This window comes from Crocodylus siamensis, chromosome 5, assembly GCF_052110815.1.
Source record: "Crocodylus siamensis isolate JL-2025a chromosome 5, ASM5211081v1, whole genome shotgun sequence".
NCBI classification, from domain to species: Eukaryota; Metazoa; Chordata; order Crocodylia; family Crocodylidae; genus Crocodylus; species Crocodylus siamensis.
Window position 1 is genome coordinate 205,049,337 of NC_143399.1, and position 17,384 is coordinate 205,066,720.

Consider the following 17,384-nt stretch of genomic DNA (forward strand, 5'->3'; position numbering starts at 1 on the left):
GCAGGCAGAATGGTTTTAACACACTGGATTCTTATTTGAAATCTCAGGGTTTATCTTGTGAATCATAGAATCACAGACTGTGAGGGTTGCAAGGGACCTCAGGAGGTCACATCTACTCCAACCCCTTGCTTCAAGCAGGACCAGCCCCAACTCCATCATCCCAGCCAAGGCTTTGTCAAGCTGGGTCTTCAACACCTCCAAGGATGGAGATTGCACCACCTCTCTGGGTAACCTGTTCCAGTGCTTTACTACCTTCCTTGTGAGAAAAGTCTTCCTAATATCCAACCTCAACTTTCCTTGCTGCAGTTTGAGCCCATTGCTCCTTGTTCTGTCATCTGCCCCACTGAGAACAGTCCAGCTCCATCCTCTTGGCAACCCCCTGCAGGAAGCTGAAGGCTGCTATTCAATCCCCCTCAGTCATCGCTTCTGCAGACTAAGTCAACCCAGTTCCCTCAGCGTCTCCTCACAAGTCACGTGCTCCAGTCCCTGAACCATTTTTGTTGCCCTCCACTGGACTCTGGAAAGGATCTCAAGGCACTGAGAATCACTGATATAAGCAGTCCTGAAAAACCCATCAGGCTCCAACATATAGGGTCAAACTGAACCTCGGAGTTGACGGATGCAACCCCACTGAGGATCAGGAAGCTGCACCCGTTGACCCCAGCAAGGTGTACATCTAGCCTCCTCTTAAAGACCCCCAGTGTAGGAGCCAGCACCACTTCCCTTGGAAGTTGGTTCCCGATCCCAGCCGCCCTGACCGTGAAGTAGTTGTTACGGATGTCTAATCTAAATCTCCTCTCCAACAACTTGTGGCCGTTATTCCTTGTTATGCCGGGGGGGCTAGGGGAAACAATGTCTCTCCCAAACTCTTCTGGTCCCCCCTAGTGAGTTTATAGACAGTCACCAGGTCCCCCCTCAGCCTTCGCTTGTGAAGGTTGAACAGGTTCAGGTCCCACGTCTCTCACTGTAGGGTCTGCCCTGTTGTCCTCGGATCATGTGGGTGGCCTCCTCTGGACCCTCTCCATGCTGTCCACATCCCTCCTGAAGTGGGGCGCACAAAACTGGACACAGGACTCCAGCTGATGCTAGCTCTTTGTGCCATTCACACATTCCTCTCCGAAGACAACAGGGCTTAGACACCTCAACACCCAAAGAGCAAAGCCTGGAATAGAAGAGGGCCAAGTGGCAAGTCTACTGTCTGATGGAAAGGAGCAGGTCAAGAACGCTCAATCCAGTGCCGTGACAAGTCTTCCACTCCCTCCCAAACAAGTTTAACAGGCCCAACGCTCCCCAGAATCAGGGCCATGCAAAGCAAAGGGCTATGATCGATGGATTTTGGGAGGCCTGAAGAAAAATTCATACCTCGAGAATATCACATGCATGGTTTCAGGAGAAGGCAGCGGGAGACAAGTTGAGATATCCATGAAAAAGAGGTGATGCTGCCCTCTAGCGGTTGTAGCCTCCTCAGGTCATAAGCCCTAATACTGCTGCTCAGGCATGGACTGTCACACTTCATCCAGAGCCACCCCACCGTTATCATCATTAGACTCCAAGAGACTTACCAGCTTTTGTGCTACGACGTTATAGTGACTGAATGACTGGATCAGGCCCACAAAACAGACTTTACAGCCAGCTGGGAAATAACAAAAGACACATTGTCACTGTGATCATGCACACACATATCATCATCATCGAAGTGTTTCCAATGCAGCAAAAGCAAAGGAAAAAATTAGATGCCTAAAGCCTATCAAAAGAGGCCTGAGGGAGGGTGAAGAGGCTGCAAAGAGCCTTGTACCATCTGCTGGAGTGTGGCTGCAGAGTTCAGATGGGTTTAAAACATTTAAGGAGATTTTTGCCTATTAAAGAATTTTTAAAAATGGCTTAAAGAGAGAGACACTTCCCTTTCTTCCCCCTAACTCTGCTGCTGGGAGAACCCTTGGCATTTCTACTAGTGGACAGTCTGTCCAAACAGGAGCTTTGAAATAAAGACAGTGGCGCACACTGTCTTTTCCGATGAAGTGCTAATAGCTCTTGGACTCTCTAGTTTGGCTCTTCTGGGGCACACACACACGGGCCTCATTTAAAGCTCATCACGACAGATTTGATAATAAATGAGAAACTGTAATAAATTAAAGTCTTATGAAGGTGACAGACAAATGCAGGTTTGGGGTGACAAGGGAATCCAAAAACATTGCAGCAGCCATCAAAAATGCCATCTTCAAGTTTGGGAGTGCGTGGAGTTAGTTCTCCCCACCTGAGATGGTGAGGAGCTACCAGAAAGGAGTTTGCTATCATCCCACAAAGTGTGCATCCTGCCATGCCAGATGCATATGGCAAGATGTTCAGTTTCTGGGAATAGAAATAAAATTCCTCAGACCCAATACATGTCATGGTTCAAGTCAAACCATGTCCCAGCGCTGCCATGACCAATCCCAACAAGCAGCTCATTGGCAGCATTGGCCCTGGGAAGCACTAGGGTCTAGACACACATGCCACACTTGTTATTAAAGGAGGCATATAATCCAACCACAAAGATGTTCCACATCATATGCAACTCTCCATTATATCTGGAACATCTCTGTGGCTTGTTTGCCATTTGGTGGCCCTATAACTGGTCTGAATGTGTGGCATGCTGCAATTTATTTCTGGTTTCTGGTCAGGATTGAAGGGTACTGATACATAATTCCTACCAATGCAAGTGTTCATATAGCACCCAGCACAGTTAAAGGTTGAGTAACTTCTTTATCTGCATCACTGCTGAAGTTAACAAGAGAACAACATGTGGTGCAATAACTGTCTATCACTGGTGAACCTCCAACAGCCAAGGTGAGGCCGTAGTGCTGGGCAGGAGCACAGTCAGAAGAAAGGGGCAAGAAAGCCAGAGTGGAAAGTCTGCACAACGCCAAGATCAAGATGCACTTCTGTGGCCCTTATTTTCGCAACAAGAGTTTGGTGAGATCTGCCCTTCAGCAACATGCCTGCAACCGTACTGTCTCAGAGCAAGCTACATACCCGCGCAGGCTGAGAAAGCCAGTCCCCATAGTCACACTGCACATAACACATGGCCAATGTACTGAGCTAGCCAGCAGCCTGCTCCAATACCCTGCCCTACCCACCCCATGCTACCTCCTGAATGGAAGTATATAGTGACATTGGCTCTGCACCACAGGTCAGCTCACCAGCCTTGCCTCCAGATCAGATCACCTGTGAGAACCAGTGGGCGCATCTACACAAGACACTTTAAGGCACATTAGCCTAAATTTAAGGCGTATTAGGGAGTGCATCTACACATGCACGCCCATAATGTGCTTTAAAAATTGTGATTTTGGGCTAATCATGCCTAAATTTGATTCCTACAAATGCAGGTATCAAATTTAAGTGTGAATAGTTAAGGTGCATTAACGCACATGCAGACGCGGTAATGTGCATTAACGCTGTGTGCGGGGACTGACTTGGGACTAACTTTAGTGTTAATGCATTAATACACTTTAACGCCTGCATGTGTCGACATCTGCTCAAACCTGCTTAATGCGCATTAAATTTATGCACACTTAAATGCACATGTAGACATGCCCAGTGTCGTGCATTTGAATATGCTGCTGTCTGAAGTCCCAGAGGTGTGCCTACGAAAGCAATGCAGAGATTTACCATAGGCTTACAGCTTTGTCACAAGAGGTCTGGAAGAATCCAGGGATCTCCACAGTATTTAAAACAATTCAATTAGACCAACCTTATCAGACAAAATATTAGCAGAAGGAACCACCAGAGGAGGGAAAGCTTAAGTCATCTTGTTTCTGTATAAAAAGGGAATTTGGGTACCCCAGGCTATTATAGCATAAAAGGGAGCATGGTGGATGATGGCACTGATATCTACACACCTTCCAGCCCCAAGGAGTCAGAGGGTTTTACAGCATTCACCTACCTGTGCAGCATTCCTGCTGGCAAAGCAGTACCTGACTTTGCAGAGTGAAAAACCAAACCCCAGAGAGATTACATGCCCTGGGAGTAGACAAGAGCCAATGAATGCCAATCCCCACTCTCCCACTAATCACAAGCTGCCACTGCTGCTTTACCCCACTGACAGGCCTCACTTGTGAGAGAACCTCCATCCAAAGGGAGAGAAATTGTAAGTCCTTTGTTGTATTCCACCTCCTCACCTACCTCTGAGGTAGAAAGAGAGGAAGTGGTGCACCAGGAAGCTGCCATCTGTCCTGGTGTCCCGCAGCAGGGTGAATCTCCCCTGAAAGACATGGAACAAAAGAGCTTAAAGAGGAGACCCCACAACTGTTGCAGCAGATCAGATGGTGATCAAAGATATCAGAAAGAAAGACACACACACGTAGGTCCCACATATTCCATAAATTCTCATGCAATAGGGAAGTCATAGTTAATTCGCAATGGGGATTCTTTGTGCAGGATGATCAGGATCAGAAGGTGCTAAGAGGTCTCAGATTGTACTAGAGTTCTGCCAAGTGCAAGAAACATGGCTCAACCTTGCCTAGCACAACTTTAAGGTTTCCTACCATTGGCCAATAACACAAAGGAGAGCCCAAGCTGCTGCTACAAGCTGATTTCAGCTGGAAAACTGAAGGCCTTGTCCATTCAGCTGTCACTAGCAATTTTCCCATCAGGGCTTGCTCCTGTGCTGTGGAAGGCAGTGTAAGGGAAGGGGCAGGGCTTGACTGCAGTGGAAACCGGGTTGTGTGGACATCCATGTGACACCTCACACTGGTATCACTGGTGACTTGCTCCCGAGTTAAGTCTTGGCAGAAATCAGGAGAAATTTCACACTGGAGTCTGTCACATCACATTCACATGGTCATACCTGTGCTCCAAAGCAGACTGGTGGTCCTCCAGCCCCCTTCCCATGCCGCTCTGTGCCCTTCTCCAGTGGACCAGCCTTTATCTGTGCAGAATCTACTGCCCTGAGGTCGTAGTGACCAACTATCACCTCCTGGTTTCCATGTTGTATACAGCCAGGTCCTATCTCTGTGCACCCACATAAACCAGGAGTCACCCATCTAACAAGCACATCTACCAGCTCTTCCTACCTAAAAAACATAAACCCGCCGCCATGCTTCCAACTTGACTTGGGCAGAGGTGTGGAACCTCCTCATCCCCTGGAGGAGATGGAGTTCAGGAAGCCTTGGGGTCCAGACACAGAAATGACAGCAGACTGTAGGAAAGTGCCATGGCAATAGCCAATGGGTGACAACTGGGATGCCGGGCAGCACCATACCAAAGCCAAGGATAAGAGGATGGCTTGAGAGAGCAAAAAGGCTAAAAAGAAACCCCCCAGGCCTCCAGCAGCACTCCCACAACCTGCCCACAGTACAAGGAGTTGGATGGGACCCTAAAGAGGATTCCAGCCCGGACTTGGACTTCAGTCAAGGGCCAAGACCCAGGCACTCCACCCACAAAAGCATGCCTCACAGGCGAGAGCCTGAATGAGGCCCACACAAGCCAACGTGGACACGCATGTCCCCAACTTTCCTGCTCCGCAGGTTCTCAGGCTGCCAGCAGCACTGCAAAGGAGACTAGTAAGCACTGCTGCACTTGTCTTTGTCATAGGTGACTGGTATCACGCACTGAGATGTACCAGCAATGCGTGTCTGCTCCCAAGGCTGGACAGCATTGTCATGGGTGGCTGAGTGAGCACCTTTTCCAAGTTCTGCTCCCCGTGCCCCAAGTTACAACAACCCTCCGGATGCTCAACGGGGTGCAAACGGCCACTGCAAACTGTGCATGCTAGCTACAGCATGCTCATGACCTTCTGGACACTGCCACTTCCTCCCCTGGGACTCTCTCCCACCCTTCTGATGGAACCAATTGATTTCTTGTGCCACATACTCAAAAAACAGCCACAATGCCACTGTCAGCTTCTTATGGATCAGCCTACTGCTCCAACTCTGCCCCTCACAACCGTGCCTATCCCAGAGGGCATCTGCTCGCCTTGCATTTGTGCTGGCTACCAACAAGAACGTGCAGATCTGCCGTTAAGTTTATGGGGAGCTGAACATCCTACAGCTCTGTTACAAAGCAAGTACCGCATTTCAGTCGTGCTGGAAATGAATCCAGTTCATCAGTGCGGGCTTGTTATCCACATAAATCTCATCACGGCACTTGTTTTTCAGTAACTGCTTAGCAAGCCCTTTTTAAATCAACACAAATCTTCAAAAGGGCTTTTTGCTGATTGAAGAAATGCACTGGCAGGCTTCACTTTTTTTTTTTAATCTACTCAAAGAAACACACAGCAGCATTAAGCCACTAGAAGCAGGCAACGTCTCACAATGAACAAAGCAAGTTCCCTGGAGGCCTAAAACATATTGCAGAGCAACGTTAATGACACGGCTAACGTTGATCATGTCTGCAAAGGATGCAAAATGGGACCCTGCCACCACAAGGCAGAGCTGCCTTGATCCGAGCTCTCAAACAGGCAGCAATACCCTGCAGCCAGGCAGGACGGTAGAAGGGACCATTCTGGTGAGTGACAGTGGGCGTCTCTACATGTGCACATTTAATGTACATTAGCACATTAAGGTGTATTAAGGGCGTGTCTACACATGTGTGCCCTTAATGCACCTTAAAAATGGTGATTTAAAGCTATTAAAGCCTAAATTTGATACCTGCATAAACCAAGTATCAAAATTATGCATGAATAGCTAAATCACATTAACAAATATGTAGATGCACTAATGAGCATTAACTTGATGTGTGTTCATTGACTTGAGACTAACTTTAGTCCCAAGTCATTCTACACACCTGCATTAATGCACATTAGCAAGTGCACATGTAGATGAGCACCTAAATTGCCGTATATGCCTAAGCTTAACGTAGTGCACGGGTAAAAACATGTGTAGACACGCCCAGTAGCACATATCTGGCTGGGCTCTCCCTTGCCGCTGGAAATAGCAGCTGTCTGTACAGTAGACATATGTGGCAATCAAAAAACTGCCATAAAAAACATAGTTGGGGTGGGCAATTAATCCCCGTAGCCCATCTCAACCACTGCTAGCAGGGTGTTCTTAGCAGCCTGGAAACTGAGGAGCTCCCATCCATTTCATGGCTGCTAAGAGTCGAGGTGCTCTGAGCAATATTGCAGGCACTGCAGAAAGCAGAAGGCTGAAGCTCTGGCAGGAATTAGCTGCTTAAGTCAGCTTACAGGGTGACTTTAAGACGAAAATTGACAGGATCTGCCAATCAGCTAGTGCCACTTGCACTATTAATTGGCTACCCACCCCACCCGCGGACATCTTTGCTGGCTGGTGCTGTATTTCCTTGTGGTTTTGTCTCAAGGATCAGGAAGGAGAAGGATCTAGGGAACTACAGACCAGTCAGCTTCACCTCAGTCCCTGGAAAAATTATGGCACAGATCCTCAAGGAATCCATTTCTAAGCACTTGAAGGAGAAGGTGATTAGAAACAGTCAGCATGGATTCACCAGGGGCAAGTCGAGCCTGTCCAAACCTTCTGTGATGACATGACTGCTTCTGTGGATGTAGGGAGACCAGTGCATGTGGTGTACCTTGATTTCAGCAAGGGTTTTGATGCAGTCTCCCACAACATTTTTGCAAGCAAGCTGAGGAAGTACGGGCTGGATGAATGGACTGTAAGGTGGATAGCAAACTGGCTGGAGCATCAGGCTCAGAGAGTGGTAATCAATGGCTCAGTGTCTAGTTGGCAGCCAGTATCAAGTGGAGTGCCCCAGGGGTCGGTCCTGGGGCTGGTTTTGTTCCATATCTTCATCAACGACCTGGAAGATGGCATAGAGTGCACCCTCAGCAAGTTCATGGATGATATCAAAACAGGGAGTGTAGCAGATATGCTGGAAAGTCAGGCTAGGATTCAGAGTGACCTAGACAAATTGGAGGATTGGGCCAAAAGGAGTCTCATGAGGTTCAACAAGGACAAGTGCAAAGTCCTGCACGTAGGACAGAACAATCCCATGCACCAGTGCAGGCTGGGGACCAATCGGCTGAGCAGCAGCTCTGCAGAAAAGGACCTGGGGGTGACCGTGGACAATGAGATGGATATGAGCCAGCAGTGTGCCCTTGTTGCCAAGAAGGTTAAAGGCATCCTGGGCTGCATCGGTAGGAGCGTTGCCTGCAGATGGAGGGCAGTGATTCTTCCCCTCTACTCAGCACTGGGGAGGCCACATCTGGAGTCCTGTGTCCAGTTGTGGCCCCTGCACTATAGAAAAGATGTGGACAAGCTGGAGAGAGTCCAGCGGAGGGTAACAAAAATAGTTTGGGGGCTGGGGGACACAACTTGTGAGGAGAGGCTGAGCGAACTGGGCTGATTTAGCCTGGAGAAGACTGAGGGAGGGATTTAATAGCAGCCTTTAACTACTTGAAGGAGGGTTGCAAAGACGATGGAGCTAAACCAGGAGTGGGCAAAATATGGCCCCTGGGCCAGATCCAGCCTGCAGAGGGATCCCACTTTGTCTGGCCCGCGTCAGATTCCTCTGTCCTGCCTGGCCCAGGTGCCATTCGGCCCGTGGCACATCCTGCCGCCCCTGGGTACGCAGCAGGGCTGGGATGGCTCTGTGGCTGGACTGCATTTCTGGGCAGCCCGAAGCAGCGGTGACTCCTTCCGGCTGCTGGCCCAGCCCCATGCTACTGGTGGGGACCAGCACACAGCTCCACCCCAGCCCACCCGCCGCTTCTGGGCCCTTTGTGCTGCAGCCACCCTTAGCTGAAGCCTGACCTCTGCTTCCAGAGCCTCTGACCCCAAACATCTCCTTCACGTGAGATGAAGTGGAGCCCAGCAGGTCCCACCTCTGCCTTATGCAACCACCGCCACCCACTAGGAATAACCTCCACGAGCCAGAGGCTCCCTACATCTCTGTTATTATGCAGTTGACAGGAAAGGCAGAGGGACCATGCTCAGAGTCTCCTAGGATGGTGGCTCTGAGGAGGCATCCCACAGTGGCAGGGTAGGATGGGAATGAACAACGATGGCTTGTTATTCTCCTTCCCTTCCAGGGACAGCACCGCAGATGTCCAGGCCCTCACAAACACCAGCATTAGTCCAGCCTGATGGCTGGTCATCTTGGGAACCTAAGAGGAACCCTTCAGTGAACTAGTGGAGGCTTCTGAGAGGAGGGCACAGGAGCAGGGGGTATTTGCCTTCTCAGGGAAGAGAAGGCAAAGGGCCCCAAGGCTGAGAACAGAGAGCTCAGGGTCACCAGGGAACTGGCTGAGAAGGGGCTTGCAGGGACACAGCAGAGCCTCACTGCGACTAAGTAGATACAGAGATGTAGAAACAAGGGTTTCTTGGGCAACACATTTTATTTGACTTGCTGCATAGCTGGGGGAGATGGCAGACGAGCCTTCGGGTACAAAAAAAGCGCTCATCTGACACTTCTCCCAGCTAGACAGTTGGTCCAATAAAAGATGTCACCAAAGAAGCCTTACTTGTTGCATATTCCCTGGGCCACCGTGATACACTACTCCAGTCTTACTACAATATAGGGGTAAAGGCAGCCAACAGGCAATAAACAGGCAAAGCTTCCACTTCGGCCACTTAGCACACTCCTGCACACCCAACAGCCACAGGCTCCCCGGCCTCAGTACTACACTTAGGGGAACTCACCCACTCAAGCTCACCGATTCACAGCAAGCCATCGCCTCCCTCAGCTGGCGACGCTTCACAGCATGCAGCGCAAGCCGAGCTCCTTCTCTCCTCCCACTGCAGCCACAGTCACAATGAATCAACCAACAGCTCCAAGTTTTGTCAGCAAGTCTTCCTTCTCTCTTAGCATCTCTCTGGCAGAGAAAGAGAGAGAGGGCGCATCTATGCATGCGCTTTATTGAGTAATTAGTTCTGCAGTAAAGCATCACTGTTTACAGGTGTGCTGGTATCAGGGTGCAGCAAACCAGTGAACTCTGCCTTAAGATAGTAGTGTTGGGGACAGTACTGTCATGCCATTAAATGCAAGTGTAAATGCAAGTGTAAATAGTGCCTGGCCAGCCCAGCCAGCTGGGGGCCAGCCCCTCCGTTGCCACCCAGAGCCCAGGGCTGGCCCTCAGTGCCTCTTGCCAGCCTGGGGCTGCTCTCCCCTGGCTCAAATTGCTGCTGTCCTAAGTGCACATATAGATGCTGTGCCTGGGAGCAGTTTTCTCAAACTTCAGAGCACTTTGAGTTGATTTCTGTGCATTAACTGCCCATGGAGATGCACCTACTCCCTTGCAGAGAGAAAGACTCTCTCTCTTTCACAGCACTCACCAGGGAAGATGGGGATCCTCTTTAGGCTCCCACCTGTCAGGCAGAGAGTTGCTGTTTATAAAACTCCCAGATCTCTGACAGACTCAAAGTCTGTGTGCCAGGCCCTACACAAGGAACCCACTTAGGCCAGGAAGGGTATGCTGTCTACCTGGGATCTCTTGATCACAGATTAACAACCTTTTACAGAAGCAGGGCGTTGGCTTCCCTTCCTACAGATGGGCACTCATCATTCTCTTCAGAATTAACTAAGCCAACCCCGATAGCAGAGAGCTATGCACATATGCCCACCGGACCCAGCCCCCGGGGCATGATGGCACACACCCAAAGCATTATCTCCAAAAATGGGTGCAAGACACCCCTGCTTGCATACCACAGTTGATAGTTTTTGAGGTGCAGCCATCTTGCAAGCTGCTCGAGGCATCCTGGATGCCCCTGCCCCTGCCTCCCACCTGTTGGGAGGGTTTTCTCAGCTGCCTTTGCAGGTTGTACAGAAGGCAGCAAGCAGCTATGTGAACATCAGCAGTCACTGCCATTGGCAGCACAGCCCTCTCCTACCAGGCTACTCTTGCTCCTCAAGCTCAGATGTAAGGCTGCACAGAGCGAAGCTATTGCAAGAAGCGTTCTTCTTCCAGCGGCCTCTCAGTTTCATCCTCCTCAATTCCTCTTAGCCCAGCTGCAGGCAAGGAAGGAGGAACAGCAAACAGTGCTGCTGCAAGCAACCTTCTTGCAGAATGGCCCTCAGCCTGCAACACTGCAGCCACTCAGTGATGGCAAATGCATCTGCCTGACCACCAGCATCCCTGCTTGGAGAGCCAGCAGATCCTCCAGCACAAAACAGGAGAGGGTTGGGAGGGAAAGGGCAGCGGCTGTCAGGAAGAGGCATATTCTGAGATGGCAGGAGAGGAAGCATGGGATAAGAGTCTCAAATAGAGGACAGAGTAAGACAGAGGCCAACAGCAGGACTAAGGAGCATGGGACACTTGTGCACCTGGATCTCACAGCCATGTGCCCCATAATTTTCTCCTCTCCAGAACGTCCTACCAATGCTACCAGCAATAGAGCTGCCCTGGCAAGAGACATGAAGCAAGTGGCACTCAATGTTTTTCCCCCACATTGCCCAATCTGGCTTCCAGCTGCGTTAGACAGTTACTAGTAAAATGTCGGCTGCCAGTCTAGGTAGCAACACTGAAAAGCAAACTGTCGGCAGAGTTGGTCTGCTGTTGCAACAGTCGGAAATCTGGGGATGGAAAAAGACTTGTGGAGACAAGAGGTGCGTCTCAGTAGGGCAGTACCCTGACCACATGCTTCAGTCTTGAGTGGGAGGTTACACTCAAGCCAGAGAAGTGGTGGACTCTCCATCCTTCAAGGTTTTTAAAGGTCTAGCTAGACAAAAACCCTGGCTGGGATGATGTAGTTGGTGCTGGTCCTCCTTTGAGCAGGGGGTTGGACTAGATGTGACCTCCTGAGCTCCCTTCCCACCTCATTTTCTGATTATATGATTTATAGATCACAACATACTCCTGCCTTCATAGGATGATAGCTTCACCCCATAAAACTCTTTGTCCCATCTACCCTGCCAAAGCACTCTATCGTGTAGGTGTGACCACCGGGCCTTGAACACTCGATCCCGTGCAGCCCTGGCTCAAGCACTGGGTGGTGTACGCCTTGTAAATTTCCGCAAATCGCGGAGTAGGTGTTCCCTCCATGGGTAGTCTTCCCTTATCTCGCCTGCCACAACTTTGAATGTTCCTCAGTGGGGGGTTGGCTACCCGAGGATCTTCTGTGACACACGGTCTACCTGACGGTCACCCACAGGGCTCCGCCACCCCTACACCCCATCCTCACGCCACCTCGATGGATTGCTCAATCTTTGTGACAATGTGCCTCTTTTTACACCCTTGAGGAGCCTCTTGAGTTCCTTCCCATCCTGGATGTCAGCCCCTGAGGCCAATTTCCTTACTCCACCCTGGCTGTCCAGTTTTGGGGTCTCACTCATGAATCTGTACTCGCCTATGGTGCACTCTCACCCTGAGGTCTTAATCCGATACAAAGCCCTATGGGCCTTACCCTATCTATTCTGCCTCTAAGAGCCGCTCCTGACTCTCAACCCCTTCACATCGGGGAAACACAAAAGAAAAATATGAAAGAAAAAACACACAACAACACGTCTGACATATCACTAGAACTCAGGGCAACTCCCTTCCTTGGTCCCTTGCACCAGGGCACCATGTGCGGAGCTCCCTATGGTCTAGATAAGCGCCGATCTCCGTTCGGGGTCGCATACTCGTGGCCTCCTGCTCGGGTCGTCTCTTCCCCCTCTTTCCACTTCCTTGGCGAGTCCAGTGTTGCCCCTCTCTCCCTTCTGGAGCGTCCCAATCCGGGTGTCTCACTGTTCCCCAGAGTATGGCTGGTTAATTTTCTGTTTGGGATCAGTGTCCCGCCTTTCCGTGGCCCTTCTTGCTGCTCCTGCCAGGACCCTCCCAGTGGGGGGGAATTCCACCTCCTCACTGTTCCCAGTGCCCCTATCTGTTGTGGCGAGTGTCTTTGCACGCCCTTCACTGCCTCCCTTGGTGCTGCCGCTCTCGCAGGTTGCAGGGGCTGCTTCTAGCTCACCTCCGACGTTGGCAGTTTGCTCCTTGCTGCTGTTGCTGCTGCTGGCATCTGGAGCCTCTTCTGGCTCTTCCTCCACTGCTTCTTCCTCCCTGGGAGAATCCCAGCATGGGTTCGGTGTCCCCACACTCCCTGGGTCCGCGTTCTCCTCCCTCTTTCCTCCTCCACTGGCCATTTTTATCGCTGCTGGCCGGCGATGTCATCGGCCAGTCTCAGCTGAATAAAGACGCGGCTCCCGTGGCGTTTCAGCTCCGGCTGAGGGTAAGTAGTTTTTCCTTGTTTTAGCTTCTATGTTTGTTTGTGTCTCTTCTCCCTGTCCCTCCTGCCTCCTGTACCTTTCTTTTCTTGGTCGGGGTCCTTCCCCCCATTCTCTCCCAGGACAGTAGGTTTTTAAAGCGTCTTTGTATCTGAAGACTTGTAATTATTATTATTTTGCTCTGCACAGATGCATCACAAAGGCTTCAACATGGTCAAAGCACCATCTTATCAACATGACCCTGATACCACAAATATTGTAGCGATGAGTTAATAAGGGATAAATACAGAGCACCATATACTGCTGTTTGGTTGGACTGATTTATAGACTGAAATTCCCTATCCAAGACAATCAGGGATACAATGCAGGGACTCGAATTAAACACATCTGTTTTTAGCCATGGCTTTGATGCCACTGTCACAGGACCACAGTGCATCATGTAAACACACATACTCTTAAGTACCACAAGCTTACCACTTTCCATCTTCAAAGCTCCGCATTACCATTCACACCCGCCATGCAGTACTAGGAGTATATGCACTATGGAAAGCACCTTGCAGATCAGTGTTTTATCAGTTTGTTTGCATGGGGAACATTTTGTTAGCAATGTTACTCTTTACAGACACATTACCAGGGACCAAGACTCCTGTGGAAGCTACACCCTGTGAACTGAAAAATTAATACTCACAATCAGAACATTCTGATGCCGTGACACTAACAGATCAAAGGAGTCAAACGTACACGTTCAGCGTTTCCAGGTGTTGGTTCAGGTGGCAAAACAGAGAGGAACGGTGACAGCAGAAATCCAGCACAGTGTGACTCTGCTGGTGATTTGGGTCTTGTGGAGCACTGGAAATGCAGATGGAGGACTCAAGGTCTTGATTAGCTTTAGGACCTGGGAGCCATAACACAGTGGTGCTCAATCTTCCAGCTGTGCAGGCAGGATCAGCGGTAGAGGCCCAATGCACAGGTCAGATCCAGCATGGGCTCAGCACGCGGGATCAGTCTGCGGGTATGATCGGGCACACAGCCTGATCCCACACACCAGATACAGCCATGGAGCAACCCCACACACCAGGTCCACTGAGTGCCAACACAATTTAGCATGCAGGGGAATGTTGCCCAGCCTGCAGAACTCCTCAGGGGCCCAGTTATTTGGCAACAGAGGAGCAGCAGTTAATGCTGCCACAGCTCCCCTAATGCCAAATTTTCAGAGCCACAGACAGACGCACAAGCCAAATGACACAGCTGGATTTGGCCCCTGGGTCGGAGACTGAGCACCCTTGCTCCAGCATCTGAGATTTCCCAGGAAGAAGCACTCCCTTCCAGCACTGCCCTGCACAGTGAGAGCATGGTTGCAATAAGTTAAGGAAAGCTGGACCAGGCAGACTACGGAGGAAAAAACTGATGCTCTAAACAGTTATGTTAGAAACTCAGCAGGTGATGCTTAATCCCTCTGAGCCTCCATCTAGCACCTGGGTCTATTTAAGATCATCCAAAACTCCAGGAGGAGGATTCAGGCCAAGAGCGAAGGAACGGTTGGGCCTGTGTATGACCCCAGGCTCATCCTGTCTCCAACGTTGCTCCAGCAGCAGTTCTCTAACTCTTTGTACTCTCTCTCATCCGATCCAAAACAGGGAAACATTCAGCATTATGCAGCTGAATATTTTGTAGGCTTACAGTGAATGCAGCTGCCCAAGGAAGCGGTCTGCATTACATGGGCTACAGCCATCCCCAGAGTGAAACTACCCCTGCTGAGTCTTTGCCAGGATCAGAAGCTAAGACAGCAAATGACAGAAAGTAAAGGGGAAAGAGGAACAGCCATTTTCCCATTGTTCTATAGAGCCGTTTTGTATCTTTCTACGGTAAAAACAATGAAGCCAGCAGTCAGCTGTCTGCATTGCTGCCCAAACCCAGCCACCGTCATTGGCCACTTTCGTAAAAGCGTCTCAGCAGCAGCAGGTCTGAAGGGACCTGGAGGAGAAAAGCAGCGGCAGCAGACACTAGGAGCTGTGTGTGTGAAGCTGGCAAATCAGCTTATTAAATGAGGGTGGAGATGCATGGATAGATGAGAAGAGAGCAGGCAGGTCGTGAAGAGCCTTGAAAGAAAGGACAGGAATTTTAATTTCTCTCACCCCCTCCTACAACCAATGAAGAATGTCTTACATTTGAAAGCTTCTCTAACTCTATGGCAACTATAATGAAAGCTACCGCCCTGAGAAACCCTTGCTTCTCACATAACTCCTGGGCCATCATGACTACAACATCACCCTTCTGCTACCACTACAAGTTACCAAATTAAATGACATGGGTGCATCGCATCTACATCAAGGGTCTGAAGTAGTGCAACTACAGCAGGATCTGCACACTAACAAACATGCTCAGGGCTGAATCAGGAGCAATTTAGCACGTGGTCAGCACACCTGGCAAAGGAGGACAGCATTGCAGCAGCAGTTCCCAGTCTTTGCCCCACAGCAACTCGCTTCCAGCCCAAGCCTGCCCCACCATAACTGCATTTTTGCACACAAGTGTCACAATCCCCCGCTGAGCTCTGACCCCGAGTTTTGGAGCTGCTGCATTACAGCAGGGGTGTCAAGCACATGATCTCCATCTTCCATCCCTTGGTGCTGGCCCTGGGTCTGAACTGACCCGGACCAGCCCCGTGGGCAGGGCCCAGGACGAATGCAGCGCACAGCACTTGCTCCAGGACACACACTGCACACGGGGCCAGCTCCAGGCGGTCTGAGACCAGCGCTTGCACTGGCTGCGCCAGGCACCGTGGATGCCACAGGAGATGCCCACGGACCCAGCCCCTGCCACCACCTGTGCCTGCGGGCTGGCAACTTCGGGACCCGGCTCGAGAGCCGGCAGGGCCCCTCCAGCCAGCGCGGCGTGGACAAGGCAGCTCGGCACGTGTCGCCAGCAAGAAACGTGGACGCTGGACACGGCCGGGGACGGACGGGAACGCCAGCGACGCGCAGGGCAGGAGACAGGAGCGCACGGCTCCTGCAACCGCCGACACGGGTGACGGAGAAAAAGATCCGCTTCTCTGCAGACTGCAAGAGAAATAGCTGCATGTCTATAGATTTTGAGAAACACAGCTGTGAGAAATACCAATTTCTCTATGGATTTTGACAAATATCTGTTTATGGATTTTGACAAAAATATCCATTTCTCTATGGAGTTTGAGAGAAATATCTGTGAAACCGTATCCCTTTCTCTGTGGATTTGGAGATCTGTGGATTTTGAGACAAACATCTGTGGGAAATATCCATTTCTCTATCGATTTTGAGAGAAATATCTATAGGTCTATAGATTTTGGGAGAAATATTCATTCCTCTGTGGATTTCGAAAGAAATATTTGAGAGAAATATCCGTTTCTCTCTGGGTTTTGAGAGACATATCTGTTAGCGGGCAGAGCTGTCCTGGGGTCACTACAATTCATTCATAAATCAAGGGCTGCGAGGTTTTCTAATCAAGCAGCAGCTGGGCGGCCTGGAAGGCGGGGTGCTGGCTACTACAGCTCCCGGCATACACCGCGCACTGCCCGTCCCAGGCCGGGCGGGGACTACAGCTCCCGGCATGCATCGCGCACTGCCCGTCCCAGGCCGGGCGGGGACTACAGCTCCCGGCATGCATCGCGCACTCCCCGCCCGGGCGGGGGCGGGGACTACAGGGCGGCATGCTGGGAGTTGTAGTCCGGACTAGGCCGCGCCTCACGGGGCGCGGGGAGGCCGAGCTTGCACGGCGCACTCCTCACCTGCTCCGGTCGCTCCGGGGAGGCGTTTAACAGCTCGTTCAACTCCGTGAACATCGTGCGGCCTGGGCCGAGCGCGGACAGAGTCCGCGTGGGGCCAAAACCCGCGCTCCCGGGTGGGTACTCGCTGGCGTATGGAACGCTCGGAAGAGCACGGCGCTGAGTGTTGTGCGCATGCGCCCCCCGCTGGTTGGTGCGGGCGGGCGTGCTAAAGCCAGCGGGTCGGACGGGCAGGAAAAGCTGTAGTGCCAGGCCCACCCCCTGCCTGAGCTGAGTGCATTGCTTGCGCCTGCCCCTGGGGGCGGGGGGGCAATCAGTCCCTTCACAGTCCTTGCAACTACCCCACAAGGGGCAATAATGCTCAGCTCCCCCCTCTTGAATTGCTCTTCCTATTTGCATCCAGATGCAAGGGGAGCCGGAGACCCGGTGCTACATCCTCTTCTTCCCACTCCGCCTTGTCCGTGAGCACTGGGCTGCACCGATGCCCCTGGCCCAGATGGAGGGTCTTGCCCCTATGCTCAGGGTCAGACCGCTG

At 51.1% G+C, this 17,384-nt stretch overlaps 1 protein-coding gene across 2 annotated transcripts in view; it reads right to left on the reverse strand.

Moving 5' to 3' along the window:
- Nucleotides 1-17,039, reverse strand: part of ELP6 (elongator acetyltransferase complex subunit 6) — a 34,939-nt gene extending 17,900 nt beyond the window's left edge. The window contains exons 1-3 of one of the 2 annotated variants that reach the window (XM_090048000.1): nucleotides 16,853-17,039; nucleotides 4,162-4,240; nucleotides 1,563-1,633 (exon numbers count right to left, since the gene is read on the reverse strand). In XM_090048000.1, coding sequence (XP_089904126.1) covers nucleotides 1,563-1,633; nucleotides 4,162-4,240; nucleotides 16,853-16,906 — 204 coding nt within the window. In that variant the 5' untranslated portion in view covers nucleotides 16,907-17,039. The remainder of the gene's footprint in view (nucleotides 1-1,562; nucleotides 1,634-4,161; nucleotides 4,241-16,852) is intronic. The other variant, XM_090048001.1, reaches the window with a different exon arrangement.
- Nucleotides 17,040-17,384: the final 345 nt, after the last annotated feature.